Raw genomic sequence first — 14,025 nt, forward strand, 5'->3', positions numbered from 1 at the left:
GACAGGGTGGTAGTTACATGTGTATCACTAGGGAGTGTGGACATGAAGATAGTTACATGTGTATCTCTATGGAGTGTGGACAGGGTGGTAGTTACATGTGTATCACTAGGGAGTGTGGACATGAAGATAGTTACATGTGTATCACTAGGGAGTGTGGACAGGGAGGTAGTTACATGTGTATCACTATGGAGTGTGGACAGGGTGGTAGTTACATGTGTATCTCTATGGAGTGTGGACATGATGATAGTTACATGTGTATCTCTAGGGAGTGTGGACAGTGTGGTAGTTACATGTGTATCACTATAGAGTGTGGACAGTGTGGTAGTTACATGTGTATCACTATGGAGTGTGGACAGGGAGGTAGTTACATGTGTATCACTATTGAGTGTGGACAGGGTGGTAGTTACATGTGTATCTCTAGGGAGTGTGGACAGGGAGGTAGTTACATGTGTATCTCTATGGAGTGTGGACAGGGTGGTAGTTACATGTGTATCTCTAGGGAGTGTGGACAGTGTGGTAGTTACATGTGTATCACTATGGAGTGTGGACAGGGTGGTAGTTACATGGGTATCTCTATGGAGTGTGGACAGGGAGGTAGTTACATGTGTATCACTATGGAGTGTGGACAGGGTGGTAGTTACATGTGTATCTCTAGGGAGTGTGGACAGGGAGGTAGTTACATGTGTATCTCTATGGAGTGTGGACAGGGTGGTAGTTACATGTGTATCTCTAGGGAGTGTGGACAGGGAGGTAGTTACATGTGTATCTCTATGGAGTGTGGACAGGGTGGTAGTTACATGTGTATCTCTAGGGAGTGTGGACAGGGAGGTAGTTACATGTGTATCACTAGGGAGTGTGGACATGATGATAGTTACATGTGTATCTCTAGGGAGTGTGGACATGATGATAGTTACATGTGTATCTCTAGGGAGTGTGGACAGGGAGGTAGTTACATGTGTATCTCTATGGAGTGTGGACAGGGTGGTAGTTACATGTGTATCTCTATAGAGTGTGGACAGGGAGGTAGTTACATGTGTATCACTATGGAGTGTGGACAGGGAGGTAGTTACATGTGTATCTCTAGGGAGTGTGGACAGTGTGGTAGTTACATGGGTATCTCTATGGAGTGTGGACAGGGTGGTAGTTACATGTGTATCTCTATAGAGTGTGGACAGGGAGGTAGTTACATGTGTATCACTATGGAGTGTGGACAGGGTGGTAGTTACATGGGTATCTCTATAGAGTGTGGACAGGGAGGTAGTTACATGTGTATCTCTAGGGAGTGTGGACATGATGATAGTTACATGTGTATCTCTAGGGAGTGTGGACATGAAGATAGTTACATGTGTATCTCTAGGGAGTGCGGACAGGGAGGTAGTTACATGTGTATCTCTAGGGAGTGTGGACAGGGTGGTAGTTACATGTGTATCTCTAGGGAGTGTGGACAGGGTGGTAGTTACATGTGTATCTCTAGGGAGTTCGGACAGGGAGGTAGTTACATGTGTATCTCTAGGGAGTGTGGACATGATGATAGTTACATGTGTATCTCTAGGGAGTGTGGACATGAAGATAGTTACATGTGTATCTCTAGGGAGTGTGGACAGGGAGGTAGTTACATGTGTATCTCTATGGAGTGTGGACAGGGAGCTAGTTACATGTGTATCTCTATGGAGTGTGGACAGGGAGGTAGTTACATGTGCATATCTTGGGGGATGTGGACAGGGTGGTAGTTACATGTGTATCTCCAGGGAGTGTGGACAGGGAGGTAGTTACATGTGCATATCTTGGGAGTGTGGACAGGGTGGTAGTTACATGTGTATCTCTATGGAGTGTAGAGAGGAAGGTAGTTACATCTGTATCTCTTTGGAGTGTGGACAGGGAGGTAGTTACATGTGTATCTCTATGGAGTGTATACAGGGAGCTAGTTACATGGGTATCTCTATGGATTGTAGACAGGGAGCTAGTTACATGGGTATGTCTTGGGGGATGTGGACAGGGAGCTAGTTACATGGGTATCTCTATGGAGTGTAGACAGGGAGCTAGTTACATGGGTATGTCTTGGGGGTTGTGGACAGGGAGGTAGTTACATGGGTATCTCTTGGGGGTTGTGGACAGGGAGGTAGTTACATGGGTATCTCTATGGAGTGTAGACAGGGAGGTAGTTACATGGGTATCTCTATGGAGTGTGGACAGGGTGGTAGTTACATGTGTATCTCTATGGAGTGTGGACAGGGAGGTAGTTACATGTGTATCTCTATGGAGTGTGGACAGGGAGGTAGTTACAGGTGTATCTCTATAGAGTGTGGACAGGGAGGTAGTTACATGTGTATCTCTATGGAGTGTGGACAGGGAGGTAGTTACAGGTGTATCTCTATAGAGTGTGGACAGGGAGGTAGTTACATGTGTATCTCCAGGGAGTGTGGACAGGGAGGTAGTTACATGTGCATATCTTGGGAGTGTGGACAGGGTGGTAGTTACATGTGTATCTCTATGGAGTGTAGAGAGGAAGGTAGTTACATCTGTATCTCTTTGGAGTGTGGACAGGGAGGTAGTTACATGTGTATCTCTATGGAGTGTATACAGGGAGCTAGTTACATGGGTATCTCTATGGATTGTAGACAGGGAGGTAGTTACATGGGTATGTCTTGGGGGATGTGGACAGGGAGCTAGTTACATGGGTATCTCTATGGAGTGTAGACAGGGAGCTAGTTACATGGGTATGTCTTGGGGGTTGTGGACAGGGAGGTAGTTACATGGGTATCTCTTGGGGGTTGTGGACAGGGAGGTAGTTACATGGGTATCTCTATGGAGTGTAGACAGGGAGGTAGTTACATGGGTATCTCTATGGAGTGTGGACAGGGTGGTAGTTACATGTGTATCTCTATGGAGTGTGGACAGGGAGGTAGTTACATGTGTATCTCTATGGAGTGTGGACAGGGAGGTAGTTACAGGTGTATCTCTATAGAGTGTGGACAGGGAGGTAGTTACATGTGTATCTCTAGGGAGTGTGGACATGATGATAGTTACATGTGTATCTCTAGGGAGTGTGGACATGAAGATGGTTACATGTGTATCTCTAGGGAGTGTGGACAGGGTGGTAGTTACATGTGTATCTCTAGGGAGTGTGGACAGGGTGGTAGTTACATGTGTATCTCTAGGGAGTGTGGACATGATGATAGTTACATGTGTATCTCTAGGGAGTGTGGACAGGGAGGTAGTTACATGTGTATCTCTAGGGAGTGTGGACATGATGATAGTTACATGTGTATCTCTAGGGAGTGTGGACATGAAGATAGTTACATGTGTATCTCTAGGGAGTGTGGACAGGGAGGTAGTTACATGTGTATCTCTATGGAGTGTGGACAGGGAGGTAGTTACATGTGTATCTCTATGGAGTGTGGACAGGGAGGTAGTTACATGTGCATATCTTGGGGGATGTGGACAGGGTGGTAGTTACATGTGTATCTCCAGGGAGTGTGGACAGGGAGGTAGTTACATGTGCATATCTTGGGAGTGTGGACAGGGTGGTAGTTACATGTGTATCTCTAGGGAGTGTAGACAGGAAGGTAGTTACATCTGTATCTCTTTGGAGTGTGGACAGGGAGGTAGTTACATGTGTATCTCTAGGGGATGTGGACAGGGAGGTAGTTACATGTGTATCTATGGGGTGTAGACAGGGAGGTAGTTACATGTGTAGCTCTGTGGAGTGTGGACAGGGAGGTAGTTACAAGTGTATCTCTAGGGGATGTGGACAGGGAGGTAGTTACATGTGCATCTCTTGGGAGTGTGGACAGGGTGGTAGCTACGTGTGTATCTCTAGGGAGTGTGGACCAGGAGGTAGTTACATGTGTATCTCTAGGGAGTGTGGACCAGGAGGTAGTTACATGTATCTCTATTGGGTTAGGACAGGGAGGTAGTTACATGTGTATCTCTATGGAGAGTAGACAGGGAGGTTGTTACATGGGTATCTCTATGGATTGTAGACAGGGAGGTAGTTACATGGGTATCTCTTTGGGGATGTGGACAGGGAGGTAGTTACATGGGTATCTCTATGGATTGTAGACAGGGAGGTAGTTACATGGGTATCTCTTTGGGGATGTGGACAGGGAGGTAGTTACATGGGTATCTCTATGGAGTGTATACAGGGAGGTAGTTACAAGGGTATCTCTTGGGGGACATGTGTTTTCCATATCTTGTCCTTGCGTCACGTTATATTCACTAAGGTGTACTTTTATTTCTGTCAACATACGAAAGTTGTCCCCCAACACCAGAGACCGGTGATTCTGGGATCGACTCGTCGTGATTATGTTTCTAGGTTTGACAGCACCATACCCGTGCTCGTTGGTTTCACCAAAAGTGGTAAACGTCTGTGACCTGCATTACTTCCGGCGTTCCTCTGACATTAACTGACACGTTGTGATATAACCGGAATATCGTTCAAAGCGGCGTTAAACCCAACTCCCCCGCCGTGATATTGCTGGAATATTGCTAAAAGCGGCGTAAAACCATACTCACTCACTCACTAAACCCAACTCACTCTTCAAATGCTAAGTTTGCTTCTTTACTGTTTCCAGGTTGGTATTTCTGTTTACAATATATCAATCTATGTACAGATTTAGACGAATTTCTGTTCTGTTGGTCGTGTCAGTAGAATGATGGCATTGTTCGTAGACGGCATGTGTGACAGACAGCCTTGATAGACATAGCAGGGTTGTGCACTCACCTGTCACAGGGAATACACCCGGCTATCACATGTTGAGAGGGGTGTCTTATTCATTACCTTCATTTTTTATGTTAAATGGTATTTCTACCAGACAATGCACTGAGCAGATCAGGGCCGAGAAACACCCTTTTCTGTTTATAACGAGCATTAGGGCAAAATAAATTAATTCTACTATCTGTAATATTATGTTGCAAAGATTTCAAATTGCCTGTACAGTTGAGACGTCCCTATTGGACGTGTTGAGTGTAAGATGGCTTTCTACAAGGTTGCCAGACACTTGAACCCAGGTGTAGGTATATCATAATTCCTATAGATCACCGAGGGGCACATATTCAAGGCTGATTCCAGTTGTAAATCACTGACAATGCCGGTGCTGTATATGTTCTGACACGTTTATTCCACGCGTATCGCGGGAACAAGTACCGGTACCCCATTTAGACCAGTGATATCTGCTCATTTGTCTATTTTGATGTTTGTTTTTATATCCCCAGCTCTCAACTCGTGGCAACACTACCCACGCGGTCCTGATCTGTATGCATAATACAGTTAAAGGGACAAATGACAAAAACATTTACCTCTATGCTGAACAGGCACTGCTTCTGCACACACGGGGACGGGTAGTCATCCATGGCCAGACGGGGTAGACCTAATCTGACAATAATATGCTATTTAGTCCTTTATAATAACTTTCTACATACAGCTTGCAAAACACAATCATCTAAAGGTTATAATATAAAGTGTTTACCACACTGGAAGATTCCGACCCGGTCACACGGACGCGACTCAAGTACGCCAATATATGACGGTCTATAGATGAACCTTGCCTCAATCGCTGATTGCCCATAAACACACCTGGGCAGACCGCATTGTGTTCCCGATGCGTGGGGTGAATGCACGTGGTTTCTGTTAAGGAGGTCATTGTAACATTAACCATCCCTAGGGACCATATTTGTACTGCCTCTGCTATATGTAGTATAGATGCATGGAGGAAGCTTGAAGTTTGAGGCAAATAAAAACCTGTCTCGTGAAAGTACCCAAACCTCTGGATATATCCATTTACACCTACCCCCATCCTTAGTTGTAGCAGTTCTGTATATGCCGTCATATAAATAGCTGTTATGTTGCCGGTTGCAGCGTCAAACAACCTGTATTTGCTCATATCTGTTCCCATATTTTTGTGCACAAACTATGTGAATATATTTGGCTCTGCCTCAGATAGATATGTATACATTTACCCCGTCTTTATAGATAATATATGTGAATACACGTGGCTCTGCCTCAGATAGATATGTATACATTTACCCCGTCTTTATAGATAATATATGTGAATACATGAAGCTCTGTCTCAGATAGATATGTGTACATTTACCCCGTATTTATAGATAATATATGTGAATACATGAAGCTCTGTCTCAGATATATATGTATGCATTTAACCCTGTCTCCATAGGTTATATATGTGAATACATGTAGCTCTGTCTCAGATAGATATGTATGCATTTAACCCTGTCTCCATAGGTTATATATGTGAATACATGAAGCTCTGTCTCAGATATATATGTATGCATTTAACCCTGTCTCCATAGGTTATATATGTGAATACATGTAGCTCTGACTCAGATAGATATGTGATATATATATTTAACCCTGTCTCTACATATATGTGAATACATGTACTCCTGCCTCAGATAGATATGTATGCTTTTAACCCTGTCTCTAGGTATTAATGTAGGTCTGCCTCATATATATATGCATACATTGACCCCGTCCCTACATATATGTGAATACATGTAGCTCTGCCTCAGATAGATATGTATACACTTAGCCCGTCTCTACACATATGTAAATATTTATTTCTCTAATCATCTGTTTATATTTGCCCCTGTGTATGTGTGTATGATCCTTGTTTCTTTAAAAAAAGAACACGTATGCATGTCTGCCTGCCCCTTGAGTGATCTTCACAAGTATATGTATCATTAATATGTTACATGAGAGGTAAATTCTCCATTTTGTTTTATTTTGCAGGTACAACGAAGATGCGTCTGTGTCGAGTGTTCTACAGAGCCAGGTCACGTAGTAAGAGACGGCGATGTGCATTGTGGATAGGGACATTCCTTGGTGCCTTCTGTCTCATCTACTTCAACGTCATGGGCATGAACACAATCAACCAAGATCAGCCATTGTTTTTGGCCAAAGACGTCCATCCACGAAAACCCATGGCCTTTAAACCCCCCGAACCACCAAAGAAAGATGACGAGCTAGACTTTGACCATGACCTTATGCCAGACTTGGTACCCGCCATCTTGCATTATGTTTGGTGTGGCAGACGTCATTTCGAGTACCGCCACTACCTAGCGATCAGGAGCGCTGATCGCGCAGTGAGGCCAGACAAAGTGTTTTTCCATTATGAACAGCTTCCCGTGGTGGACCAGGAAGGGTACTATCAGTGGTTTAATGACACCTTGCAGGAAATAGATCATCTACTTCCACGGCCTCTCAACTACTCAGTGTGTCCCAGAACTGGAACTGCAGAGAGATACATCCTCGTACTGGATATACTAGATAAGTTCGGGGGCATCTATATACCAGAAGATTCCATTTGGATTGACTTCCCTGTACATCTCCGGACGAGTCCACTAGTTGCAGGAGTAGTAGCTACAAGTCCAACTGAATATGCTGATGGAATTATCATAGGTAAGAAGGGTGGGTTCAAACCCCCGACTACCCCCGAGGAGCTTCTTGTAGTGCTGAGTCTGGGCATACACGAACATGGCGGAATCAAACCTTGTGTTTCAGAAGAAGGATATGTCACAGATGTCGTCGGGGACAAGATATGTGTTCGGGTAGAAAGGAATATATTCCCTAAAGACATATGGGAAGAAAAATCCAAATTCGCCATGTTGTCAAGAGTTGTATCATACGGTGGAGTAAACATCAAACACTTCTTCAGTATGAAAAATCCAATTCCCAAAATCGGCCATTACGTCTGTGTTGATTGCAACATCAAGTTCACTGGATATCTGAGCATGTTGAGTGCAATCTACGTGGCCGGACTGAGCAAAGTGTACATTCATGGCGTGGAGAAGCCCACGGGCAAGTGGTGGGTCAAGCTCAAGGAAGACCCCCGCTTCATATACGTGTACAGAGAATACCCAGAATCAGCATATGACAAGGCTGTCATGACGCCAAAACTAGCTGTGGGGATTATGAAAGTGGCCATTCTTCTCAAATATGGTGGTGTATATGTAGATTTTTCGGCTCTCTGGACACAGAAGATTCCAGACACGTATTTTGGTTATGACGCAATGGCTTCCCCTGACTGGCATCTTTACGGGCATTGGCCAGATTCCATTAACCACGGGGTTCTCATTGCTAAAAGAAACTCAAAATATTTACAAAATCTAAGAACAATTTTGCAAAAACACAAGAGCAATAATTATTGGTATAACGATCATTACCTCTCATATAAGATTGTGGAGAAAAACCCTGCTTTGGTTTGGTTGAATAGACGTTTGCAAGTGAAGTGTTTGAACCATAACTGCCATCCTACGTGGCAGCCAAACTACCAGTCGGGGTTGATGCAGAATAAGCCGGGAGCCCCCTTCAGTTGGAAGAATGACACTCTCACTCTTCACTGGACTGATACATTCCCTGAACTGGACCTTGACATGGTCAAATACACGAGTGGAATCGTCATAGACGTCAGTCGCTATATATTCGAGTCAGCAGGAATAGCCCTCTCGAAGGCGTGACATTTAAATGCACACACCTTGGTGAGATGAACAGATATGTGAGGGTCCTTGTAGAAAGTAGCAGAAATATATTCAATTTTATTGCCGTTTATAAAAGCTATCGTGCTTCTATCGTGATTTTTATAACACCAACACAATTCATGAAAAAATGACGTGTTATTGTGAAGAGGCATGGGTCGTACACACGATTGCATATACTGCAGGTCTCCCTTCATCGACACACGTCATGCCTGAACTGTGCCTGGGAATATTTAACACCTCGTGCCAGACTCGACTACGACATGATTGGTGACGTCAGACTGGATCCCGGTACATTCTGGCGACACGTGATTTGTTGGGGGAAACTGACCTGAATATGAAATAGATAAGTGTCTACATCTTTACCCAATGTAATGTCTAATCCTATTACGTAAAGCTAGATTTCTATGTTGGGTATCAATGTGCTGCATGTTGGCGTTTGCAGTGTTTGTGCTATGTGACACATAATGATAGTCGTACATGTGTGAAGAACCAGACATTCAAATTGTTATGTGTTAAAGCAGAGCACATCATACATTCATCAGTATCCACACCCTGGTAACGTTTTAGCGCTACACAAATCGGGGATGAGTATTTTTGCATGACAATTACAAACTCCCCTATAGCCGAATGCATCGAAAAAATTATCTTTTAGGCTGTTGAAAAAATATTGTCTGCCCCATTCCAGGTTGCTTTTAACTTTTTAAGTCTTTGGTGAACACTCTGATTTCCCTCTTCCAAAATGGTACGGACATGACATCAATTCATCTGATAGATTAAGGAAACCGAACCATTTTGATTGCACTGCCGGTGTGTGTCGGCAGTGCGAGCGACCGACTGTTGGTCAGATATTCAAAGCGCGGCGCTAATGTGATTTTTCAAATTTTATTGTATGTATCCTGCGTACTAACAACATGGCGCTTGAATTACCATAAGTTGAAGAATCTTTTCCAAAAGGATCTTGAACATCGGTGGTGTTATGTTTCCAAACACAACTGCAGACGCATGTTGTTATTGCGTATGCATAAACGTGTCAACAATGCCAATATTTGGGTATATATCAATATTCATGCGCAACCAAATTTGCAACCGGTTCCAGTTTGGTCTGTCAACGAACGAAAGTTATGTATTTACACTTAAATAATATATTTAGATCGGTCAGATACCAACTTAGAACCAAATCCAAATCGTTTCATGTTTTTAATCAATGTGGTGAAGTAATTTGATGCACTTCGCGATGTGAGACCCGTTTTAGTACAATATAGATCTTGATTATCGATCAGATCGTCTTGACTAGACGCCGCCATTTTGATTGAAGCAAATGCAAGTAATATAATAGGTGGTATCTGAATGGTCGGTAGGAGAGACAGAGAAGGGACATAACTCGTAATAGCCACTGGTGGCGCTTCCGTCGACCCTGGAAATTCCAGCCACGTGGGTGTAAACTAGACTTTCATAGTCAGATAATTCCCTTGCCTCGGGAAGATGCTCCGTGGAACGCGTTTTATGATTGTGATGCAAGTTTCTATTTCATGGTTGTGAATTGTATAATTGAGCGTGTATTGTTTTTATAACAGTATTTTTTTATATGTGATTCTGTCAATTTGAATAAAAGAAATGTCTGTTACATATTGCTTCTGTTTATATGTCTGATAAATGCTGCAGAATATCTATCGTCTTGCTAATGACATATTCAAAGAATTCAATGCAAAGTCAACTAGCTAAGAATGACAGCAACACTGATAACGGTTCAATGCTGCCACTTAAACAAGGACGAATTCAGCAGGTTTTACCGTGAATCCAGGCACATTTCGAAACTCCGTAAATATAACTTGTCCCGTACTGTCAGAGATTTCTACAACTGCAGCCATGCAGCTTGCCTTTTCACCTCACACAGAAAGCCTGCACATGTCAGCCGTTACACATCCGGGTCCTTCTCGTCATCACACACATCCCTGATGACTTGCAACCGGTGTTTTGTGCAAATTAAGTGCAAACCAGATTACATTAAGTCTATATATTAAGTCTTTAAATCTGTGTAAATTCTCAAATTGGAAAAAGTAAATCAGTCAGTCATGTGTCGGTAGAAACTGCGCACATGGCTTTTCCCCGTTAGGTTTGTTCATATCGTTTAAAGGGCAAGTTCACACGGAAATGAACCAATTTTTCTTGTACTTTTTCCACATTAAAAGTGTTAACATAGAAGTGTCATAGACAAAAATATAAAAACATCATATTTAATTAACATATTTTTTGCATTAAAACGATTTATATTTTTCACATTTACCAAGTGTTCTATTTCCATAACAAAAACACCATGGCTTATGCCCCTTGCAATATGACGTCATTGGTGCCAATTGATAAACATTATGACGTCATCATGCTTTGTTAGAGCCGCTTCACGTGGTGTAGGTACAGTTTTGTGATTCTAGCGTCTCAGATGCCAGCCAGAATTGTGTTATGCTGAGTCACCACTACGCCGGAGTGTGTCGTAGACCATGTTGTTTTACGGCAAACTGGTCCTTGATATCTTTTGCGTTGAGAATAGACAGGGACCTAGTTGAATTGGCACCAATTACGTCATAATCTAAGGGGGATAACTCAGGCCTATTTCGCTCGTAAAACGAAGGCCTCATAACGACATATCATTTTAACACTATTGTGAGCTTCCTACTTTCACTGTGAAAAAAAATGAGCGTATATTTTCAAACACAGATACTAACTAATTCTAAAATTGCGTTTTGTTTAGAAAAAGAAAGAAAGTGATTTTTGCGTGTACACTTCCCCTTTAAGGGGTTCGGCTGTTTCCACCGCGCATCTGGTTACCCGCAATAGAAAAGTAAACAATTTAACATCGAGAATGTAGCTCTATATTCATTTCGTCACACAGTATAAATGTGTTCAAGACACTCTGCTGTCAGTTAGACGTAGGCGTGGAGACTATAACCCTTTGTATTATTACAAACAACATTAACCATGACGTCACTTGGATCCTGAATTAAACAGCATTATATATAGGTGATATAGATGTAAAGCAATAAACAATTTTCTCGAGAAAGATTGCGCGTTCCCAGCATATCCACCCCGTGGTCTCTAAGTCACGTTTCTGTGTTTGTTATGGATCATAGATCCTCGCTTGTAATTGATTTTTATATTTACATTTGACATATAATTTACTATTATATTATTATTTTTAAAATTCTATGCTCCGTTAAAAACCGCTCGACCCTTTATCAGCCGAGTCGATCTGTTCACAAGGGCTGGGACGGTTGTTATGTGTAGGAGAAACCATGTCTAGTAATCTCGAGGAGACATGGTTTGTCCAACTTATAAACCGACTCATCGCATAGACAACGTTTTTAATGAAATAACTGTAATAAAAACTCTCAACTGTATAACCTGTATCGGAGATGAAATATCGCCTGCAGTCGTGAACTCGGTTCAATGAAACCGGTGACCTCAGCACGTGGGTTTCGCAACGGTGCGAAATCTGCACGTGCGTCTCGTAGGCTGTGACTATCACACGTTTTGCTTTGACTGACGCTCATTCATTGTACAGCCTGTTGCTGGCGTACGGATCTTGAAAAGGACATTCTAAAAAGCAGTGCCGCTTATCGACACCTCTGTAGCCTTGTGGTACACTCAATGGGCTGCAGATATGAAGGTTGCGAGTTCGATCCTCGGGAATATAAAGAAAACATTTGTCATTTGATTTTACATTTCATTACATGTTACAATCTGAACGGAAGTTATAATGATTGTAAGCCCTCCTGCGAGGTGTTACAATCGTTGTAATACCTCAGAAGAGGTGTTACCACAATTTCAAAAACTCCATCGAGTTACACAAACAGCCAGAAGGTTTATAATGAAGGCGGTGGGCCGAGGTGATATTGACACAAGCGGGGGCGATGGTTATTGCCGGTCCTGTCAGTGCGCTATGTGGCCGGGTTGGGCTGCAGACAAGATGAGGGCGGTAGTTCAGGTACCCCAACCACTCCACGGTGTAGCCGAGTTTATCTGTACACAACGTGGGAAGCTGGCCCTACCACACCGCGGTGTGGCTGAGTTGATCTGTACACAACATGGGAAGATGGCCCTACCACTCCGGTGTGGCCTAGTTGATCTGTACACAAGAGGTGGGGATGATGGCCCTAACCACACCGCGGTGTGGCTGAGTTGATCTGTACACAACATGGGAAGATGGCCCTACCACTCCGGTGTGGCTGAGTTGATCTGTACACAAGAGGTGGGGATGATGGCCCTACCACTCCGGTGTGGCCAAGTTGATCTGTACACAAGAGGTGGGGGATGATGGCCCTACCACTCCGGTGTGGCCAAGTTGATCTGTACACAACATGGGAAACTGGCCCTGTCACTCCGCTGTGTGGCCAAGTTGATCTGTACACAAGAGGTGGGGATGATGGCCCTACCACTCTGCGGTGTGGCCGACTTGATCTGTACACAACATGGGAAGCTGGCCCTACCACTCCTTGGTGTGGCCGAGTTGATCTGTATACAACATGGGACGCTGGCCTTACCTCTCCACGGTGTGGCCAAGTTCATCTCTACACAAGAGTTGGGGAAGCTGGCCCTACCACTCTGTGGTGTAGCCGAGTTGATCTGTACACAAAAGGTGTGGACGCTGACCGAGTTTAGCCATGTACACAACATGGGAAGCTGGTCCTGCCGCTCTGCGGTGTGGCCGAGTTGATCGGTACACAAGATGGAAAGCTGACTATACCACTCTGTGGTGTGGTCGAGTTGATCTGTACACAACATTCGAAACTGGCCCTGCCACTCCACGGTGTGGCCGAGTTGATCTGTACACAACATGGGAAGCTGGTCCTTCCACTCTGCGTTGTGGCTGAATTGATCGGTACACAAGATTGGACGCTGGCCTTTCCTCTCCACGGTGTGGCCAAGTTCATCTCTACACAAGAGTTGGGGAAGCTGGCCCTACCACTCTGTAGTGTAGCCGAGTTGATCTGTACACAAAAGGTGTGGACGCTGACCGAGTTTAGCCATGTACACAACATGGGAAGCTGGTCCTGCCACTCTGCGGTGTGGCCGAGTTGATCGGTACACAAGATGGGAAGCTGACTATACCACTCCTCGGTGTGATCAAGTTGATCTGTACAGAAGAGGTGGGGAAGCTGGCCCTACCACTCCGCCGAGTTGATCTGTACACAACATTGGAAACTGGCCCTGCCTCTCCTCGGTGTGGCCGAGTTTATCTGTACACAACGTGGGAAGCTGGCCCTACCACTCCGCTGTGGCTGAGTTGATCTGTACACAAAAATTGGGGACGCTGACCCTACCACTCCACAGTGTAGCCGAGTTTATCTGTACACAACGTGGGAAGCTGGCCCTACCACTCTACGGTGTGGCCGAGTTGATCTGTACACAAAATGGGAAGATGGCCCTGGCACTCCGCCGTGTGGCCGAGGTGATCTGTACACATTGGACGTTGACGCTACCATTCAACGGTAGGGCCAAGTTGATCTGTACACAAGAGGTGGGGAAGCTGGCCTG

General features: G+C 44.2%; 1 protein-coding gene across 3 annotated transcripts in view; it reads left to right on the forward strand.

Moving 5' to 3' along the window:
• Positions 1-10,120, forward strand: part of LOC124139810 — a 50,784-nt gene extending 40,664 nt beyond the window's left edge. For all 3 annotated transcript variants that reach the window (XM_046507143.2, XM_046507144.1, XM_046507145.2), the window contains exon 2: positions 6,749-10,120. In XM_046507143.2, coding sequence (XP_046363099.1) covers positions 6,749-8,475 — 1,727 coding nt within the window. In that variant the 3' untranslated portion in view covers positions 8,476-10,120. The remainder of the gene's footprint in view (positions 1-6,748) is intronic.
• Positions 10,121-14,025: the final 3,905 nt, after the last annotated feature.

The sequence above is a fragment of the Haliotis rufescens genome, unplaced genomic scaffold, assembly GCF_023055435.1.
Source record: "Haliotis rufescens isolate VD_foot unplaced genomic scaffold, xgHalRufe1.0.p SCAF_7, whole genome shotgun sequence".
NCBI lineage: Eukaryota > Metazoa > Mollusca > Gastropoda > Lepetellida > Haliotidae > Haliotis > Haliotis rufescens.